This window comes from Rhineura floridana, chromosome 11, assembly GCF_030035675.1.
Source record: "Rhineura floridana isolate rRhiFlo1 chromosome 11, rRhiFlo1.hap2, whole genome shotgun sequence".
NCBI classification, from domain to species: Eukaryota; Metazoa; Chordata; class Lepidosauria; order Squamata; family Rhineuridae; genus Rhineura; species Rhineura floridana.
Window position 1 is genome coordinate 58703742 of NC_084490.1, and position 21727 is coordinate 58725468.

Sequence of the window (21727 nt, forward strand, 5' to 3'; positions counted from 1 at the left end):
TTCAACAGGACAGAACCGGGCTCCGCGGGCCGACTCTCTTCCCCCTCAAGTCCTCTTCCTCCTAACTCTCGCTCGCTCCCCCCTCCTCCCCCCTCCTCTTTTCTCCCGGCCATTCTTCGCGAGGGGCTGCGATCCTATCCATCCCTCCGCCTCTCTCGCGCGCTTTGCATCGGGGTGTGTTTTCCCCGTGACGGCGAGGCAGCAAGTGGACTTTGGCGAGGCACCAGGGGCTGTCCTTCCAGCGAATGATTTGCGGCGGCTGCAGCTCCTGGTAGGGAGGCGGGCGGGCAGCGGCGAGCCCCAGGCAGCCTCGGCGCTTATCTGGTCCGCGGAGCGAGGCAGGCGCGGTGGGCAGGGTCTTGGGGGAGCCGGGAGCTTATAAGCGGGCAGGCGCTCTGGACGGGGACGGCGGCGGCTTGTGCCAAGATGCCTCCAGCAGCGCCGAGCGTCCTGCTGCTGCTGCTGCTGCTGCTCCTCGGGTCGGCGCTCGCCTTGGATGCCCCTCCGGTGCCCGGCAATTACTCGGCGACGGAGGAGGGAGCCCGCCAGTTCGCCACGGACTATAACAGCACCGGGGAAACCGTCTTCTTCGAAAGCGTCTCTGCCAGCTGGAACTACAACACCAACCTGACGGACTTTAACGCCCAGCAGCAGGTCAGCAGCACCCTTGCCCTTCCTCGCCCCCCAGCAGCCACGGGCAGAGCCCAGCGGGCTCCTCCAAGGCTGCGAAGGAGCCTCTGCCGCCACCTCAGTCCCAGCGTCACTTTTCTTAGGGGGATCTTTCTCAGCCCATTTTCTTTCTTGACTTTTCGGTTTCCTTTCTTCTGCCCTCCTTCTGCAACTTTCCCCCCCCTTAAATATTTGCAAAGCCAGGCTGAACGGTCCCAGCGTGAGCCTGCCTCCCACCCTGTTCCTGGGCAAAATGTCCACTTCCAGTTGGGCCTAGAGCTCTGCTTCTGCCCCACAAGGCACACACAACAGTTGATCCCCTTATTAGTCCCAGCTGCTGTCTCTGGTGTTAAAGCAATGCTCACTAATTTCCTATATATTCTTCTGTTGTTCCCGACCCCTTGCATCCCTCCTCAGGGCACTCTTCTTGAGCAAAGCCCCCCCCCCCCAGCCTGGGTTCTCCTTGCAGGCTTCTCTGCTGTCACCTGATCTGACCCCATCTTGGTCAATCTAATGCATATTCGGACGTTTTCTGCAGTCTAAGTGAGCGTTCTGTGCCAAGGTAGAGTCATTACTCTGCTAAACACAGTAGCTACCGTAGCATTAAAGATCATCAGCAGTAGTTGTCATAGCGTATTTTGTATGCGATGGCTTTCCTAGCTGCCCCCGTAGTGATGCTATTACAGTTCCATTTTACAGATGGGGAAACTGAGACCGAGAGACAGATTTCCCTAGGACTGTTTAATGATTCCAAGATGAGATAAAGCAGCAATTTAGGTGTGAAGTTAGCATTCCCCAAACTCATTGCCACAGTATCTTATTCTGAAGCATCCATACCGTGCGGCTTTTCCTCTCCCTGGGCTCAGTGGGCATTGGAGTGGGATGGTGAGGAATGGGGTTAAGCATAAAAACTAGTAAACCAAGAAGTTCAGGCCAGGGAAAGGAAGTACCTCTTCACCCAACAGATAACTAATTTGCCAAATTCACTGCTACGAGATGTGGTGATGGCCACAAATATAGAAGGCTTTTAAATAGCAATGGGGGGGAATATGGGGGATGATGGCTAAACTGAACCTTTATGATCAGGGTAGTTATCCCCTATGTCGGTTTATCTCCCAACATCTGCCACTCAATGATGTCATCATGCTGCATCTCACAAAGGACATTGTAGAGCTGGAAAAGATGCAGAAAAGAGAAACCAGAATAGGGAAGGGCCATCACTCAGTGGCAGAGCATCTTGCACGCAGAAGGTCCCAGGTTCAATCCCCAGCACCTCCAGGTAGCGCTGGGAGAGAATCGTGTCCAAAATCTTGGAGAGCTGCTGCCAGTCAGTGTGGACAATACTGAGCTAAATAGACCAATGGTCTGATTGAGTATATGGCAGCTTCCTACGTCCCTGTGACGGTGGTGGTGGTGGTGGTGGATCACTTCCCCTGCAAAGAAAGGTTGCAACATCTTTGGCTTTTCCAGGTTAGAAAGAAGGAGATTTAAGGAGGGACACGAGAGAGGGCGATATCAGTAAGCATGGTTTGGAGAAAGTGGATGGAGAGAACATGTTTCTCCCTCTCTCCTAATCTGAGAACTTGGGGTCATCCAATGCATCTGAATAGTGGGGACTTAGGAGGAACAAGAGGAAGTCCTCAGACACTGCATAGTTAAACTGTGGGTTTCACTTTCATGAGATGTGGTGCTGGCTGTCAGCTTCAATGGGAGTTAGCCTTACCCTCTCTGAATTTATCTATCAGTGGCTACGAGTCATGAGGGCTATGTATTTCCTCCAGGATTGGAGGCATCATGCCTCCAAATGCATGATGCTGGGAAACCACAACAGGAGAAGGCTGTTTTCCTCAGGTCCTGCCAGCGGGCTTTTGGCAGGCATCTGGCTGGCCAATTGGGGGAAATAGTATGTTGCATTTGATCCAGCAGGACTCTTGCTATGCTCCCTTATGCCCTGCTTGTGGGCTCTGACTGGCCACTGTGGGAAACAAGTTACTAGACTAGAAGGACTAGGCCCATATTCTATAGGACTAGCCCTATATTCTTACCAAGCATGCCAGCCATGCAAGCTATCACAAGCAAAGGGTAAGTGATGTGAAGTCTAATGGTGCGGAGTCACTACCTAGTCTGTGGCCTGGATTCCCCCCACCCATGGCTTCTCTGACTGTTTCATGTCTCCTCTCCTCATTCCAAGAGGCACTCCAGTGCTGCCCAGTTGCTTCTTCTCCAAGCTATGGCTGGAGGTCCGTGTCTAAGGGAAGCAGGTGTGGTGGTGGCCATGAGTGGAGAGACAGTGCTGTTTTCCAGATCAATCTTCCATTCCAAGTTGATTCATCCAGCACAGCACCCCCCTCCTGCACACATAGTGCAGTTCTCACAGTTGGTAATACAGAATGAAAATGCGCTCTGTGCAAAGCAAGTGTTTGAAAGACAGAAGCCCTCAGACAAGATTAAAAATTAAACAGCAGCAGCAGCAGCAGCCTGCTTTGTGGACTGTGGCTGTTGATTTCCAGCATGAAGGTGGCAGACTGAGAATGACAGGGAGTGCTTGACTCCCAGTCCTCCTCCTGTGAACTCTTTGCAGCCTCTTTCTTGATCATGTAGCCACAGGGAGAGAGATGTTTCTCCCATTAAGCAAGGAGCTGCTTCTCACTGAAGGCTCACAAAATCCTTTGCAGACAGAGACTACTGAGGACTACACTTAATGGTGTATGTTTCAACAGGACAGCAAAGCGACAAGGTTTGCCTAAGAACAAACAGAACTGAGGGCTAGTGGGCTGTGCTTTCTCCAGGGTTCTCCTGGTTCCAACCAGGTGATAGTCTAGGACATCTTTGTGTAGTGGGCAGAAGACAAAAGGGACTTTTCTTTCCCTTTTGTATCACTTCATGGACCTATTCTGCTCACAAAGGGCAAAAGTTCTGATGTTATAGGGAAGCACGGAAAGGCCAGATGGCAGCTAATGGGCCACTCAACAAGAGAGAGGCTGGAAGGCTTGAGGATGTTGGGGTGGAGCCAAGTGTATTTGTAAATGAAAGGGTTGAGTTATGGTTCCTAGCAGTAGCCAGTGACTGATGTGGATGTTATTTATTTATTTGTCGCCCATCTGGCTGGCTGTCTAGCCACTCTGGGCGACGTACAAAATAAAAACATACAAATACATTAAAACATTAAAAGTCTCAACAATAATAATAAAACCTAACCTACCCCAAAAGCCTGCCTGAAGAGCCAGGTCTTCAAGGCCTGGCGGAAGCTCATCATAGAGGGGGCATGGCAGAGATCATTTGGGAGGGAATTCCACAAAGTGGGAGCCACAATTGAAAAAGCCCTCTCCCTAGTTCTCACCAGTCTAGCTGTTTTAACTGGTGGGATGGAGAGAAGGCTTTTTGAGGCTGATCTTGTTGAGCGGCATTCCTGATGATGTTGGAGGCGCTCCTTCAGATAGACTGGGCTGAAACCTTATAGGGTTTTAAAGGTCAGAACCAACAACTTGAATTGAGCCCGGAAAACAACCGGTAACCAGTGCAACTCCTTCAGCACTGGAGTGATGTGATCTCGCCGGCGGCTGCATTTAATCAGGCGAGCCGCTGCATTCTGTACCAGTTGCAGCTTCCAGACTGGAAAACAGTAACCCCAAGTAGAGCACATTACAGTAGTCTAGGTGAGAGGAGACCAGGGTATGTACCACAGATCGGAGCAGATGGTTGAGAAGGTAGGGGCGTAGCCTCCGTATCAGATGGAGTTGATACAGTGCTGCCTGGCTCACAGCTGAGACCTGAGCCTTCATGCACAGCTGGGAGTCAAGAATGACCCCCAGGCTGTGGACCTGGTCTTTCAGGGGCAATTGTACCCCATTGAGCACCAGGTCAACATCCCCCAACCTTCCCTTGTCTCTCACAAACAGTACCTCGGTTTTGTCAGGGTTCAGCTTCAGCTTATTCCTTCCCATCCAGCCACTCACCGACCCCAGGCACTTGGATAGGGTTTCTACAACCAACCTCGTTGAAGATTTGAATGAGAGATAGAGCTGCGTGTCATCAGCATACTGGTGACATTGCAGCCCAAATCTTCTGATGATAGCCCCCAGCGACTTTATATAGATGTTGAACAGCATCGGGGAGAGGATGGAACCCTGTGGTACCCCACAAGTGAGAGGCCAAGGATCCGAAACCTCATCCCCCAATGCCACTCTCTGGTACCTACCAGAGAGGAAGGAACGGAACCACTGCAATACAGTGACCCCTATGCCTAACCTCTTCAGGTGGTCCAGAAGGATACCGTGGTCAATGGTATCAAAAGCTGCTGAGAGATCCAGGAGGACAAAGAAGGTGCATTCACCCCTATCATCCACCAAGGCGACCAGGCCATTTCAGTCCCATGTCCAGGCCTGAAGTCTGACTGAAATGGATCCAGATAATCCGCTTCCTCCAAATGCACTTGCAACTGCTTCGCCACCACCTACTCAACCGCCTTGCCCGGGAATGGCAGATTTGAGACTGGGCAAAAGTTGTTCAGATCTTGGGGATCCAAGGAGGGCTTCTTTGGAATCGGTTTTATTACTGCCTCCTTGAGGGCTGATGGTATTACTCCCTCTTCCAGGGAAGTTTTTACCACCATCTTGATCCCCTCGCCCAGCCTGTCCTTGCAGCTCATAATGAGCCACGACGGGCAAGGGTCGAGTAAGCAAGTGGTTGGCTTTAAGGTTGACAGCACCTTGTCCACTTCATCAGAAGGAAGAAGCTGGAACCGATCCCACACCACCGGAGCATCACTGGCTGCCTCTGGCTCGCTCACTGTGTCCACAGCGCACGGAATAGCACTCTTAATACGATCGATTTTCTCTGTAAAGTGCTTTGCAAACTCATCACAGGAGGCCTTAGCATGTTCCATCAGTTCCAGGGCTACTGGACCGGCCAGGCTCTGGGCCACTTGGAACAGCCTCCTGGGACAGCACTCTGCGGACGCAATAGAGGCAGCATGTTGAATAAGAAAGTCTCTAGTGGTAGTGGTGGGCTGGAGTGCAGTGACCAGAACTTCAGGTTTGTGTGTGTGGTGTAGTGGTTAAGGTGCTGGACTACGACCTGGGAGACCAGGGTTTGAATCCCCACACAGCCATGAAGCTCACTGGGTGACCCAGCCTTGGAGGGAGGCAATGGTAAACTCCCTCTGAATACCACTTACCATGAAAACTCTATTCATAGGGTGCCATAAGTTGGGATTGACTTGAAGGCAGTCCATTTCCATTTTTTTTCAAGACTGACAACCAGTTTTTGTTTCACTCTTCCTATGTGGTTGTTGGAGATGGGCACAACTAGAAATAGTTTGGAAAGATATCCCTCAGATTTTTGAGATGATCTTTCATATCTAAGATCAGGAACTAGTTTCCTCCCAGACTGGCTAAATATTTTGCCTTCTCCCACAGCATGAGGCTTTAATGCGTGCTTTGCTCCAAACAGACATAGCACTCTAAACTAAGGTGACATAGATTTCTACGAGGGGGAAATGTAAGCACATGTTTACTCATTGAAGTTAAAGTGACTAAGTAGGGCTGGGTTGCACCCTATGAGGTTAAGTAGCACTCTTCATTAAAAAATAACTAACTAAAAAGTAGCACTCTCTTCCCTGCTCCCTCTGGCCAGACACCTACCTGCTTTATATACATCGGTCAGACCAGAGCACAAGCTGAACTTCAGTTTAGAGATCCAGATGTACGCACTAATTCCTTTCAACACCAGCCTCTTTATCATGGATGTCTGAGAACTAACAAAAGTTGAGAGCAGCACTTTAGTATGTCCAATACGCATTTTAGAGGTTTCCTCCAAATTATATGGTAAATATCTTGAGAAGAATGGGAGGAGGCCAATCATATCCTGCTTCCTGTACAAGCTGTTCTCAGAAAAGGCCAAACTACAGTTGACGGTTGTATGAATTTTCCACTGTTTTGCTCAACAAACCACTGAAGGCCCTACTAAATATCTCTATGTGGCTGTTGTGAACTTAGCCATGGCATTCGATTTAGTATATTGAAATAGCTTATGGTGCAAGTTAGGCAATACATATATAGATAAATGTCTTTTAACAGCAGCCCAGAGAGATATGTGTCAAGAACTGGGGGGGGGGGGACAGATTCCCCACTCTCAGTAAAAGCTTAAAGAGCAAAGATCTGGGACACAATTTATATGATTAAACTGATGAATATAAGTGGCAGAGAAGGTAAACAACAGGTTAACAGGTTTATTCTTTCAGTTCCAGGTTAACAAATTATATCATTGTTAGATGACACATTGAGTCACTATTAACTTAGCAAGTTACATATGAAAGAATGGTGATGATGATACCAGTACATGATTGTTCATGTTAATCAATTTGATGTAGGGAAAGAAGGAGATTGGAAAGAATTTTACAAGGGGAGTATGATTACACAACAACTGATGTAATTTTTAGTAGAATCATGATGCATAACCAATTCATAACTATTAAGAAATTTTTGGAATGTAATTAAATTTTTGGCATATCACTTTTAGCATTTGATGGAATTTAATAAAAAAGTATATAGGTGGGAGCTTCACACCAATATTATTGCTAGAATCAAAAAGGGAATCTCAGGGTCTTTGACGCAATTTTGATAAATCAAGGAGTTAAACAAGACTGTGTTTTAGCTCCTTTGCTGTTAAGCCTTCTTCTCAACAATATTTATTTGTTATTAGTTTATATCCCGCCCTTCTTCCTCTTGCTTTTCCATCAGGAGTATAGGAGGCATCCTGAAGCCATTGTTCAGGGAGCAGGCCTCTCTGTGTGTCTTCAGTTCCCAGCCTTTCCTCAGACTAGCTAAAAACATAAGTCTCTCTTTTGGGGCGGGTGGGGTGGGGGCTCTTCTGAACAGTTTCAATAACAATAGGATCTCCCTGGCCAATTCACCAGTTAATGGACACTTGGTAGACCCATTAGTCCACCTGGCCACTCTATTAGACTAACAAAGGAGACTCATCTGACCAGCAGAGCAGGTTTCTCAGCTGCAGAGCCCACCTCCAGGTGCAGGGTTCCAAATCATCCGTCTCAACCCCCAAACCCACAACAATATTGTAAACAGGAAAATCTAAAGATTAATTACTTTTTAAAAAATTCCTAAATTATGGTCTTAGGAAAGTACATCACAAATGTCAGTGGTTAATAGATGAGCAACCGATTGACCAATGGTGTAATTTAAATACTTATACATTAATTTTAACGATACATTTTTGTAAATGAAAATAAAAAAGCTTTCAGCCTCTACAACCTTGGGGCCCCTGCTTCTAATTGCTCCTGCTTTAAAACTGTCTTGAAGCAAGATGAGTGGCTCAGATTTTGTTCAGGGCAGAGATTTGGGGGTGGGATGATTCTCAAATTGTGAAAATGGAATAGTTTTTTGGAATATTTGTTTAGTTTTGTCCCCTCATCCTTCATCAACTCTAATTTGTGCAGAAGTTAGAGTTTCTTCTGTTGTGGCCTGCGTCCATAATGGTATAATTAATTCTTTTTAAAAACCTGAAAATCTTCAGATAGCCATCTTTTTATTATTATTAGATTTACATCCCTTCATTCCTTCCAGGAGATTGTGTCTCCAGATATCATGAGACTTGTACTGTCTTTGCAAATTCTTTCATCATCCCTAATACAGATATTCACTAATAGGCAAAAAAAAAACCTTGCAGTTTAAGAGCAGTTTAAAAAAGCAGGGAAATTGGGCAGCTATAGTGAATGCACCAGGGGAACAGGAGACCTGACGTCCTCACCTGCCATCTTCAAAGATGGAAAATTACATTTTTGTATGTTTGTTAGTGTTCTTACTTTGCTTCTTTCCTATGTTACTACTGTTTCTACAGAGAATCTAACCTAGAAAATTGTATTTCTTTCATTATTCATCCTAGAAATTTTTGTCAAATTTATTTTTATTAATTTCAAAGCCTTTTATTGGTCAATGTCATATGATGGTGAAGACAGCCTTTTGTGTTTCATACTGGAGGTTATGTTCTATTTCTATTTTGGGTGCATTAATAGTTGAATCTGAAACTGCAGTTTGATGTAAAATCAGACTGATTACAATATTTACTTAAATATTGTATCTGCTTAAGCAATGAATCTAGCTGTTGGAAAAAATAAACTTGGCCTGCCCAAGATGCATGTTTTCAGCCTGTTATGCTTAAATCAGTTCACTTAAGGAAAGGTGGGCATGAAAACACAGAGTACATAGAGCACAGAGAAATTTTCTAGAATATATTTCACCTCCCACTGTTTCATCTTGTGCAAACTGAGAAACTACTCATGTCCATTGGAGACTATTCTGCAGAACAGTGAGTGCCATTATTCCACTATTATTTTTGGAGATTTTTTTAATGTAAAATTTACAAATGTTGCTGTACTTCACATATTCACAGAAACAGAAGCAAAAGAAAATGGCTTACTATAGGAAACTTCACTAAAATTGCAAAGTAAATCAAACATTTAAAGTGACTATCTGAACTATTGAACTTACAAGATCTGAACAGGGTGGTTCATGACAGATGCTCTTGGAGGTCACTGATTCATAGGGTCGCCACAAGTCGTGGTCAACTTGGAGGCACATAACAACAACAAATCTGAACTATATCAACTGTCTTAATAACATTGCTTCCTCCCTGCTAAAACAAGATCAGCACAGCACGTCTTGTTTCTGTTATTTGGGCTGATTGCAGGTGTTATGCACCATATGCTCAGAGGCACATGTTACCAAATTCTTCCAAATGACTCAGGTATTGGACTGGACTGTGAAAGATCAACCCAAAGTGTTTTTGCATTTTTACAAATTTGTAGGGCAATACAATATTTCAGAGATGAGGTCAGGTCTCCTGTTCCCCTGGTGCATTCACTGTAACTGCCCAATTTCACTGCTTTTTAAAGTTTGATAGAAATATATGTTGGCTATCGGTACATTGTTAAACCACAAGGGTGGTTTTTTTTTTTTTTTTGGCCTATTAGTGAATTTCTCTGCTTTTTAATCTGGGATGTTAGAAATTGAATCCTGTGCAAGTTTGCCGAGAATGGATTGATCATTTGCATGCTTATTGAGTTCAATGGGATTTACTCTCCTGCAATCATGCTTAGGATAGGTGAAACTGACCATGGAGAGATGGGGAGGGGAGGAGGGGAAAATGCAGGGGAAAGGGAGGAAGAAGGGCAGGGGGGGAGGGGATAGGAGCAGATGGGAGGGAGGATTTACTCCCGTGCAATCATACTTAGAGTAGATGAAACTGACCATGGGGAGGAGTAGGAGTAGGAAGGGAGAGGTGGAGTGGGCAGGGGAGGAGGAAGAAGGGAGGGGAGGAAGAAAGGAGGAGGAAGGGAAAGGAGAGGGAAAGGAGGGGAGGGGAAGGAGAGGAGAGAGGGGGAGGGGAAAGGCAGGTCTGATCATTTGCATGCTTATTGAGTTCAATGGGATTTAGTTTCATGCAATCATGCTTAGAAAAGGTAAAACTGACCATGGAGGAGGAGGAGGAGGGGGAGGGAACAGGAGAGGGAAGGACGAAGAGAGGGAAAGGAAGGGAGAAGGAGGGGAGGGGAAGGGGATGGGGAGGGTGGAGCAAAGGAAGGGGGAGGAAAGGGGCAAAAGTGAGGGGATAGTAGGGGAAGGAGGGGAGGGCAGATTAGATTATTTGCATGCTTTTTGAGTTCAATTGGATTTACTCTTGTACCATCATGCTCAGGATAGGTGAAACTGACTTGGGGGAAGGGGAGGGAGGGGAGAGAGAGGGGAGGGAAGGAGATTGGGGGCAGGCATTGGGCAAAGGGAAAACCCCTTTCCTTTCCAAAAGGAAAACATTGTGAACAGTATCATTGTTTTTCAGGGTTTTCCCCACATTTTTATTCTACAGCAGACACATGTAGGTTCCTACCCAAATTTAAACCAAAGCTGTTCCTGGACACATCCACACCAGACCCTTATTTCACTTTAGACAGTCATGGCTTCTGCCAAAGAATCCTGGGAAGTATAGTTTGTGAAGGGCTCCTGCTGGGAGAAAGGGCAGGATATAAATAAAATAATAAATACGGGTGCTGAGAGTTGCTAAGACAGGCCACCTCACGGAGCTACTATCCACTCTGGCCACTTGAGCTCTGTCAGGGGAATAGTCTCCTTAACAACTCTCAGCAGAACTCTCACAGAAAAAAGTCCAACAAGGGTCTGGATTTTTTCTCTCTTGTTTTACACTTTGAACTCTCAATTCTCTCTGACTATTGTGTGTACTGCCATAAAAGAGTGATTAAGCAAGCGTTTCTGAATTTAGGACCATAAGTTTTGTAAGGTTTTGTTTTGAAATGAGCTTATGGGAAGCAGGAGAATGGCATGGGGGCATTTTCAATTTAACATTGAGGAATATGAAAAATCCATGCTAAGCTCTAGTATACAGCCACTCTTGTGGCTGTATAATTAAATTTGGATTTTTTTAACATTGTCTGACAGACCAATAATTTCCACTTCAACAATTTCCAGGTGGTTTTGGCTATATAAAAAATGATAGTTGGAGAGCTTCACTTTTGGTTAATCTTACTTTTCTTAAACTCAAGTTAGGTTTTATGGCTATCCGTTTTCAGACTATGCCATTGTCCATATTTGATGGTGATATCATCATACTCCTCAGGCTCAGTGTAGATGTCTTTGTGGAGCTACTGAGATAGAAGATCTTTTTTATATTTAGAACCCTTTCCCCCCCTAGATACTATTTTTTGTTTGTTTATTGAGGATTACACTAAAAAGATCCCAGAAAAACATGCCGTCTATTGCCAGATACTGACTTTTTTGTGACTTGCAGTCTCTCTCTCTCTCTCTCTCTCTGTACTAGCTGATGCAAAGCTGTGTACAAAAGGGCTTTCAGAAATAGGATATAGATTGTCATGGTGATGCCCTGATAAGATGATCATTTTAATATTTATTTTACTGCTTTTTATCCCTTATTTTATTGCTGCTTTTAAATCCTTGATTCTGTTTTTTTATTTACTGTATTTATATACATGGTATTTTCAGTATTTTAGCAAATACAAGTACAGATAATACTATTTATATAAAAAACAGTAGAAAAAAATCAAGGATAAAAAAATTATGTGTTGTATACCTTTGAGCCTCTTTCATGTTTTGTAAAAGTCTTTGGTCATAAGATAAGCAATAGAAGCTTGATCTGACTTGTCCACATCATTATTTTTTCCAGTGCCATAAGAACATAAAAAGAGCCTGCTGGATCAGGCCAGTGGCCCATCTAGTCCAGCATCCTGTTCTCACAGTGGCCAACCAGGTGCCTGGGGGAAGCCCGCAAGCAGGACCCGAGTGCAAGAACACTCTCCCCTCCTGAGGCTTCCGGCAACTGGTTTTCAGAAGCATGCTGCCTCTGACTAGGGTGGCAGAGCACAGCCATCACAGCTAGTAGCCATTGATAGCCCTGTCCTCCATGAATTTGTCTAATCTTCTTTTAAAGCCATCCAAGCTGGTGGCCATTACTGCATCTTGTGGGAGCAAATTCCATAGTTTAACTATGCGCTGAGTAAAGAAGTACTTCCTTTTGTCTGTCCTGAATCTTCCAACATTCAGCTTCTTTGAATGTCCACGAGTTCTAGTATTATGAGAGAGGGAGAAGAACTTTTCTCTATCCACTTTCTCAATGCCATGCATAATTTTATACACTTCTATCATGTCTCCTCTGACCCGCCTTTTCTCTAAACTAAAAAGCCCCAAATGCTGCAACCTTTCCTCGTAAGGGAGTCGCTCCATCCCCTTGATCAATGGAAAGTGGAAGTAGCAATAATAAAGGAGATTTGAAAGACTGAAACTCACAATGCAGACATTTGTGAGCTGTTCACAGGTGAAGTATCCCCCCCCCAAGATATGAGTGCTCAGGCATTTAGATTATGGGCTGACCTCCAAACCAAATTGAAGTTCCCAGGGCTGGGCGGGCTGTTTCAGAAGCAGCAAAAGGCATGGGGACAAAGAAAGGTGTCCTGATAGGCACATGCATATATTTGCATACCAGCTTCAAGTGTGTATGTTGTTTAATGTGCATAAATTAACATTTTAAAACAATTATACTTTACTATGGGCTCCTCCCCTGCTGGCTTTGCTTGCCAACCCCATCTACCATCACCAAAGCCTCCCTTCCCCCCATGGGTTGCTGAAGCTGCCCCTCCCCATATGCGGTGCTGAGGCTCCCCCCCATGGGGTGTCCAACCTGCCAGCTGGCCTGCTCTGAGGCCCAACCTATCACCCCGCATCTTGTTTGGGCTGCAGACAGTAGACAGAGCCTAGGAGAGGTGAACTGGAGTCAGAGGCTCAAAAGGATGGAGTTCACATCCAACCCTTGCCAGAGCAATTTGCTCACTAGGAGCTTTCCCTGGTTCTGCAGCAACTGCCTTGCCTTGCCCCGGGACCAGAACAGGACACCAACTTTGTTGAACACAGATCTGCTGGTCCTATGATGATTTCAGAATTACCTATCTCTGTTTTAAAAAGTTTTAAAACAAACTATCTTCTGCTTGCTTATCCAAACTGGCCACTGCTTATTTGATAGCTGTTGGTTCCTATATCTACAGTCACCCTTAAATTAAATAGCTTGCCTCTCTCTTCTCCATGTCACCCGCCGAGCATGACCTTCATGTGGATAGGGAAGAGTATATGGGTCCCAAAAGAAGTCCCATCACCCAAGAAAGTTCCCTACCCCATCCTTGCAGCCAAAACAATTCAGCCTAATCAGCCAAGCCGCGCAGAAGCGATGAGCTAATCTGTTGCAACTCCTTCCCGCTTGTGCTTAGCCTGACTGCTTCTCCTCTTCTCATTAAAACCTGAGTAGCTGTAAAAAGCTCCAGAGTAACACCGTTCTTGCATTAGCCTAGGGCTGCTACGTCTGCAGAGCTGGGGCTTAACAAGCTGTCCAACACAAGTCAAGGCAAAGAGGCATTCTACGTGTATGTTACACACGCTGCAGAACCTGGTGTCGAGTGCAGAGCGTAGCATCCTGAGAACCAAAGCTTTCCATTTTTTTTTTAAAAAGTGGCAATTGTTTTAACTCTTACGGCCATGAAAATGTCACATGAACCATGCTTTAAAAGGGGGGGAAGGGGGATTAATACTTTCATTTCTCCCTGTATATAGCAGAAGTAGAATAAATTGTGCAAAGCTAATATAGGCAAGTGTGGTTTTGCATCATTTATTTGAGCTGCCTAATGCAGCTTTTCTTAGCATACAATCTGGGCAGAGTCTTTTAGGGCAAGAGTACACAGTACCTTGGGTACGTTTTTATCTGGTGCTAATCCATTTAGTTCCACTAACTGTTTCTGGATGTAATGCTAACTGCAGAGCATGAACATCGCCCACCTCATTTCTCTTTCTCTGGCACAGCCCCTGACATTGGAAGCATTTGCTTTTGTTTTCAACTAATCACAGTCGGTTGTTATCTCTGAATCTGGGCAAACTGTGCCTAGTTTTATTTATTTATTTAGACCACTTCTGTCCTGACTGTCAGCCAAAAATCTCACAGCAGGTAACAGCAAATCTTTTTTAAAAAAAATATACATAAGATCATAAAAACACAATTAAAACAAGATAGCAATGCTGTCTGTACTAGAGGAAGAGCCAGGGCATGTTCACTGTCATGGCCCCAGCAAAGACAGAGGAGGGTGACCTGGCAGTGTCTAGGGTTGCTATACTACCAGTGGAGGACTGGACTGGGTTCTTGATGCTGAACCTTGGCCTAATGGTCATGAGCCTGAAGATGCCTTTCCCTGAACCCAATTATCCACCTGAGGAGTCCAGTATCTCCCTCTAATAGCAGACAAAGGGATGGAGCAGAAGTGCTAACCTGACCTCCTGACAGCTGAGTAGCTTGCTGGACCAGGCATGTTGTTCGAATGCCTGATTATCATCTTCCAAAGCAACTACTTTACTCCCAACTTAAGGATGGAGAACGGAATATCGGTGGACAGCAAAAGAGGTTCAAAGACGTTCTTAAAGATAACCTAAAAGAATGTAACATGAGCATCAAGACCTGGGAAGCTTTGGCCCATAAGCGTCTCAATTGGAGGTCAGCTATTATCAAAGGTGCTATGGACTTTGAAGGAGCACAAACACAGGGTGAAAGGGACAAATGGGCTAAGTGGAAGGCACGTCAAGCCAATTCTCATTGCGACTGTCTTCCATCTGGAAACCTATGTCCTCACTGTGCGAGGCTGTGTGGATCTAGGATTGGCCTCCACAGTCACTTACGGACCCACCATTAAAGACCTTATTTTGGAAGGCAATCTTACTCAGTCCTGAGTGATCACCATAGATAGATAGAGCTTGCTGCCTACCAGGGGGTCAGGTAGGAGGTGATGGGAAAGTCAATGCAGTGCAAAGTTACTGGCACCAGCACTGGGTTGGCTCCACTGGTGCATTTGCACCATACTGACCTCTCTGCCCTCCTCCCTTCTTCCTGGTAAGCAGTGACGACACAGGTGTTGGGAGGTCAGGTGAGTGCTGCCACCCTACCCCGCCATGTACTACTAGCTCCCACTCCACTGAGCTTTCTCAATGACTCTGAGAGACCCGTTAGGAGGGAAGGCACAGAAGAAGAAACACTTGCATTCAAACCAGGAGGTTGGGCTTATAAGGAGTCACACATGTCAAGCAGGGGAATTTAGGAGAGGTAGACTTGGATGGAGAGATGTATAAGATCTCAATCCATTTCAGGCCTTTGCCAGAGCACGTTGCTCACTTGCAGCAGCACTGTGGATGTGTCAATACATTCACATGCCGGTAGGCCATAGTTTAGTTTTATCAGTAGCACAGTGGCAAATTCAGAAGTGCAGGGTCCCTTCATGATAGTCATGTTCCCTCACAGCCATGCCCACTTCTAAGATTATACAATCTCCTATGGTTATAGAATAATCTGGTCAGGCTTGAATACTGCTTTCTGCTTCTCTGTCACTGTCACCATTTCACTGTCCTTTCTCACGGTCAGAGATATTGCTTGAATTACTGAACTCAGTGTCTATACATTTATCTCTTGCTGCTGCCAAACTGCTTGATAACATAGATGGGATGATATCATCAGGATTCACTGTCTCTTCTGTAATTACATAATTCTCACTCTCCACAACTTGTCTTGGCTTTTTGAAGTAGGCACTAATAGCTGATTGCTTGTAATTGACTCTCATTGGGGCCTGCATAACTGACTCGGAAAGCCCTACAGCAATAGAAAAAAACACATTGTTTTAAAAAACAAACAGCTGGGTGCATAGGCTTTGCCACTTCCATTCTCTTTCTCTGGGGGCTTTCTCTGGATTAAGACAAAAAAGCCTGGTTTTCCTAAAAGAATTCACACTCTCTAAGCAGGCCAAGCATTCATTTTGCATAGGGATTTGTACTTTTGAACTAGAAGATAGGAAGGTTTTTTTCTACAGCATCTCCTGTCTCCCTGAGTCACCCACTCCTCCTTCTACACATACTTAGAAGGTGTGTGTATGCATGCGTGCGTGCCCCCCCATGCCCCCCACACCTGTCTAGTCTTTACAATTGCCCTTAATGAAGATGGTGGCCACGGTTTCCCTAAGGGGAATGAAGCCTCCGCCACCATCTTTGTTGATGGCACACGTGCGTGATACGCGCACACATCTCTGCCATCAACTAAGATGGCGGCAGCGACTTCAGTACGTTTAGGGAAGCTGCGGCCACCATCTTCATTAAGGGCAATGCTAAAAAGCCAGCTGACAGGTAAGTGTGGGGTGTGGGGTGGGTGCGGATCGCAGAAGGGGAGCGGAGGGCCCCTCAGGGGCCCCTCAGGGGCTCCTGTAGTTCCGGGGCCCTCGGGCCAGTGCCCAACCTGGCCACCCTTTAGAACCGGCCCTGGCCTTAAGGGAATGTGACTCAGCCTACTCAGATCCAGTGAGGCAAAGGAATGTGCCCTGCTTGAAAATCAAAGAAGGTCTCTAACAGACTCGGTTCACACACTGCAGTGTGTTTAGACACATGAAACTGTGCATTGAAGGCAGCGTCCTTGTGATTCTTTGTCACAAAGTCATTGTGAGAACTGCTGGAATAATCTGTGCAGCTGCTTCACTTGAAAGGCTTGCCATGAGGAGCACCTTCTGTGCACCTGCCTACACAAACACACAATACATATGTGAACTGAGCCGTAAAAGGGTACAATTATGGAGCAGCTTCTGCAGAACACTTGCAGGAATAGTTGTGGCCTATAAAAGGATTTGTCTTCCACAAAATAGCTGCTCCCCACATTTGTATCCTCTTGCTCGCTGGTCTTTAGAGGGGTGCATTTTAACAGGCTGAACAGCTGTAGATTAAAAAGCCAAAAGAACCCCAAACAAAAACTGACCCCAAACAGCTTGTGCTCCCCACACTTTCTTGTGGACCACCAGAAACCACCACAATCAGAGACAGAATATTGGTGACATGGATATTATTTACCCTTCTAAAAAATTCCTTGGAGGCTGAGTGGAGGATTTTCCAGTTTAACTACCATATTTGGGTTGTGATGGATTCCCTCATCCAACAGACCTGCTGGTGACCCTGAGGGACTTCTATTTTGACTTCTATTGCAGGCTGGCTTGGCTCATTTTATTGAGTCATCTGAAGCTAGTTGCTTTGCAATCCACTTTCTGTGCGCTCCTGTTCTCCCTTTGGTCGCATCCTCACCACATTCCACTAAAGGATTCCCGGAATTGTAGTTTAAGGGTGTCGTGAGGAGACCCCCCATAGAGGTACACTTTCCAGCACCCTTAACAACTACAGTTCCCAGGATTTTGGGGGGTGAATCAACAAGTGAAAGTGATATGCTTTCAATGTGTAGTGTGGATGTGAACTTTATGGCACATTGTGGTTTAGATTGTGAACAGGCAAATCTGTGTGGTGGATGAACTGGCCAGATGCAGTGTTGCCCCAGGGCCATCCCAGCCCTGCTAGTCTAATGGATTTCAAATCACATATTTGGGTCTTTATGAATTTCTCTCCTTACTTTCAGTGGTTACAGTTTGCAGCTATGATCCAGTGTATGTTTTATTTATTTTCCTCTGGGGTTTGGCTCAGGCACTGAAGATGGCTTACATCAGTTGGGGATTTAAACTGTTTTGGGGAACCATAGCCAATTTTATACTAACTACAGATATAACTGATGGCATCATGCCAGACCAGCATTCAGTGCTCTGATTGGGGATTAAAATAAGACAACGTGGCCTTGTCAGAGATTGGCAGGACATCTATAAATAAAGACTAATGAGCTATAAATCAAACTTTAATGGAGTGCACTATAATCAGGCACTTGATGTGTTTCATTCCCTCTACTGCTGTTATATTGGCTTGCAGTAGACATTGCCACTGTGAAGTCTATATTTCTAGTCCATCAGCTGGTGGCAGCCAAAATAACACATTATAAATAATAAAGTCAGTCACATTTGAGGTGTTTCACTCACCTTGGTGTCCGGCAGAGCAGAGTCACACATACACACCACCAAACAAAAAACACATGATGGCACTTGCCCCTTCTACAGTTTGAACAGGTTCAGTTTTGTTTCTTGACATCTGTCCTGGTCTACTTGGGAGAAGGGACCAAAAGCTCAATGTTAGTACGGCACAGACCAAACAACATGTTATATTGGTGACCTATTTGTGCCTTTATGTGCAAAGTCATTTTCTTTAAAAAATGCCAACATGCCCTCCCTGATCCTGTTTGAGACCCTAGCAGAGGAGCTAGGGAGCTTTAACCCTTTGCCTGTCAGGATGCAGGATTGGGGCCCTGTTGTTTCAGAGGAGGAGGAGGGGGAAGAGATTATTTGGCCAGAACTGTGTGAAGAAGCACTTGAGGAAGGGGGGGGGGAATCCCAGAGATAGAACTGTCTAGCAGTAAAGACCTTGAAACTCTCACAGACACAAATTCTTCCGATGAGCTTCCCACGCCTCCATCTCTTTCAAGACTAGAGCAGTTGGACAAGGGAGGAGGGCAAGGGGGAATTCAACTCCCTCCTGAGGCAGGAAAAAGCCAGCCTGACGGTTCAAGCATGGCCCCCCCGCTTTCCCCCATACCTGAGTCAGAATCCTCAGAAGGGGAGGGGGCAGTTCTTCCCCCTTCACCACGAACACGGAGACAGCAAAAAAGGACAAGGGGGAGAGAGAGGAGGGGTGTAGATGAGAGCACTTTGAGGCGGAGTGAGATAATTCGTGCCAGAAAGCCCCCTTTTTAAGGGACAGGGGGAATAGGGAGACCTTGTTCTGTCAACTCTCTTCTATGCCGCAGGATATGTGTGATAGTGTTACTTCATGAGAAGGCGCAGTTTTTGTCTGGATATTACGTTAATAAAAACTGAATTGCGTTCACCAACTGGTCTGGTTCCTGAGTCTAGTCCTGGACACGACATTGCCCTTTGCTAAGGTCCTGATCCAGATTGGGCTCTTGTGCATGCAATTTGCATAGGGGGGAACTTTCCCATTAAAGGAACTAGGGTTGCCAGGTTCAGGGCCTGAGTCTGATCCTGTATCTTTAGGAGAAGAGAAAGTCAGCCAAGTGCAGGTGTTCTTGCAACATTGTAATAGGAAAAACCACAAGGTGGAGTTCTCCCTCCCCCCTCCACAACTTTTAAAGATACAGAAGACCTCTTGGAGGCTGGGCCTGGCAACCAAGAGGTCTTCTGTATCTTTAAAAGTTGTGCAGGGGGAAGGGAGAATTCCACCTTGTGGTTTTTCTCATTACAGTGTTGCCAGAACACCTGCACTTGGCTGACTTTCTCTTCTCCTAAAGATACAGGATCAGTCTCAGGCCAGGAACCTGGCAACCCAAAAGGAAACAGGAGATATTTCCCTGATACAAATTGCCAGCACAGGAGTTTGATGTTGATTAGGGCCACAGCATGAGCAAAAGGGTATAACCCCCCTACATGAAGGTCCCAGCACATATTAGCTTGAACCATTTGTGTCATCCCCTCCCCCAAACCATTTTTTCTTAAATACACAGCTACATAGCTAAGATAATGTGTAGTTTGGCCTCAATACTGAAGCACACTCAGGGGGCAATTACAAAACAAAAACAAAACCCACACGTGCATATGAATACTGTCAGTAAGTACAAACACTTTGTTGATTGCAGACATCTCCTGCAGAGTTTTCACAACAACAAGAACATCAGCTTGCAATAGGGTTGCCAGGTCCATGGCCTGAGACTGATCCTGTATCTTTAGGAGAAGAGAAGGTCAGCCAAGTGCAGGTGTTCTTGCAACTCTGTAATGGGAAAAACCACAAGGTGGAATTCTCCCTTCCCCCTGCACAACTTTTAAAGATACAGAAGACCTCTTGATTGCCAGGCCCAGCTTCCAAGAGGTCTTCTGTATCTTTAAAAGTTGTGCAGGGGGAAGGGAGGATTCCACCTTGTGGTTTTTCCCATTACAGCGTTGTAAGAACACCTGCACTTGGCTGACTTTCTCTTCTCCTAAAGATACAGGATCAGTCTCAGGCCATGGACCTGGCAACCCTAGCTTGCAACTCCCAGATATTTTCTTGCATGATCAATCATCTTCTTTAGATACCTGAACCCATGATATAAGTTTCCTTGCAAGTCACTACCCCAAAGGTCATAAATTCTTGTCCGTATCTTCTAAGCGTGACCTTTAGAGAGGCAGTTTGTAATTATCCTTAAGGTGATGGCCCAAGAAGACAGAAGGCGAAAGAAAAAAAGGGGGGGAAACGAAAAGTTTTTTGACAGGATGGATTTACACAGGCACAAAAATAATTATGTCCTTTTTATTTCCAGCTATTTAGTTTACCCGAGCCAAGCTATTCAGGTTATGTTTTATTTAAATAACTCTTTTTATTTAAATAACTCTTAGAATTAAATTCTACCCACACTTACCAGGAAGTAAACCTCTTTTAACTCAATGGAACTTACTTCCAAGCAGGCACGTTGAAGATTGCACTATTAGGTAGTCCTTTCAAAACAGGCCTGCAACTCAGGCAGCAGCAAGCCCAAAGGGGCAAAAAGAACAAAGTCTTCCAGACTAAGAAACCTAACTGAGCACCATGTGCAACAGTTCCAGTGTGCTCCTTCTGCCTCCCTTCTGTAACTTATGGGGCCATACATCACAGTGACAGACAGTGGCATCTCCCAAGCTGACCTTCCTGCAGGCCTTCCTCATGAGGTTCTAAAGACTGTCGGGCAGAGCTTGGAAAAGTTACTTTTTTGAACTACAACTCCCATCAGCCCAATCCAGTGGCCATGCTGGTTGGGGCTGATGGGAGTTGTAGTTCAAAAAAAGTAACTTTTCCAAGTTCTGCTGTCGGGTTGGCTTTGGCAGCAAATCAAGCTTTTTTCAGGCGTGGTGGTCTGGCTGTGCAAGTCAGTGTGACAGCAGGAATTTTTGGTTATGGAGCAAACTGGAAATGTGGCTGTAACAAGTGTGCGCCAGCTGTGAAATTGTTTTAACTGATTTCAATATTGTATTTTGTTGTAACTCACCCCGGGACTATATGGTGAAGGGCAGGTACAAAATTGATCGATCAGTCGTCATGATCAGCATGAAAATGTGTTCAAGGGTTCAGCAATTAGTGTGGGGTGTAGGGGAGGACCATCTACAGCAAAAACTTTAAAACATATTGTCGTTGATGGATTTCTGCAGAGTTAGGGTTTCTTACAAATGCAAGCAGGTTTTGTAAACAGAATTCCCATGATGCAGAATTTAGACTCCCTGTCTTCCTCCCTGCCTTTTTATTTTTGGCACAGTTTGCCGACATTTCTGCCCAGCCTTTCTGTTTGCTGTTTTGTAACTCTCAATTACATGCTATATTGGGAGTTTGTTTTCCTACAAGTGACATGGGATTTATTTGGAAATTACCTCCCAAGCTGCAAAGAGGCACATTTCCTGGCAAATGAGTTAGCTCCCACTGTTGCGCCTGGCATTCCCATTTAGTCAGATAGCTTTCCTAGGCTTGGCTTGGCTTTTTGGTGCAGTTTTTGTCTGAAGTTGGGTGCTCTTATGGTTTGGCCATGACCTTCTTTTTACATTTCCTTTACTTATTTACCATGTCCCAGGGGC

The 21727-nt window shown here is 45.5% G+C and overlaps 1 protein-coding gene across 2 annotated transcripts in view; it reads left to right on the forward strand.

Moving 5' to 3' along the window:
- The first annotated feature begins 244 nt into the window (after positions 1-244).
- ACE (angiotensin I converting enzyme) overlaps positions 245-21727 on the forward strand; it is a 72293-nt gene continuing 50810 nt past the window's right edge. For both annotated transcript variants that reach the window (XM_061588235.1, XM_061588236.1), the window contains exon 1: positions 245-654. In XM_061588235.1, the coding sequence (XP_061444219.1) occupies positions 427-654 (228 nt within the window). In that variant the 5' untranslated portion in view covers positions 245-426. The remainder of the gene's footprint in view (positions 655-21727) is intronic.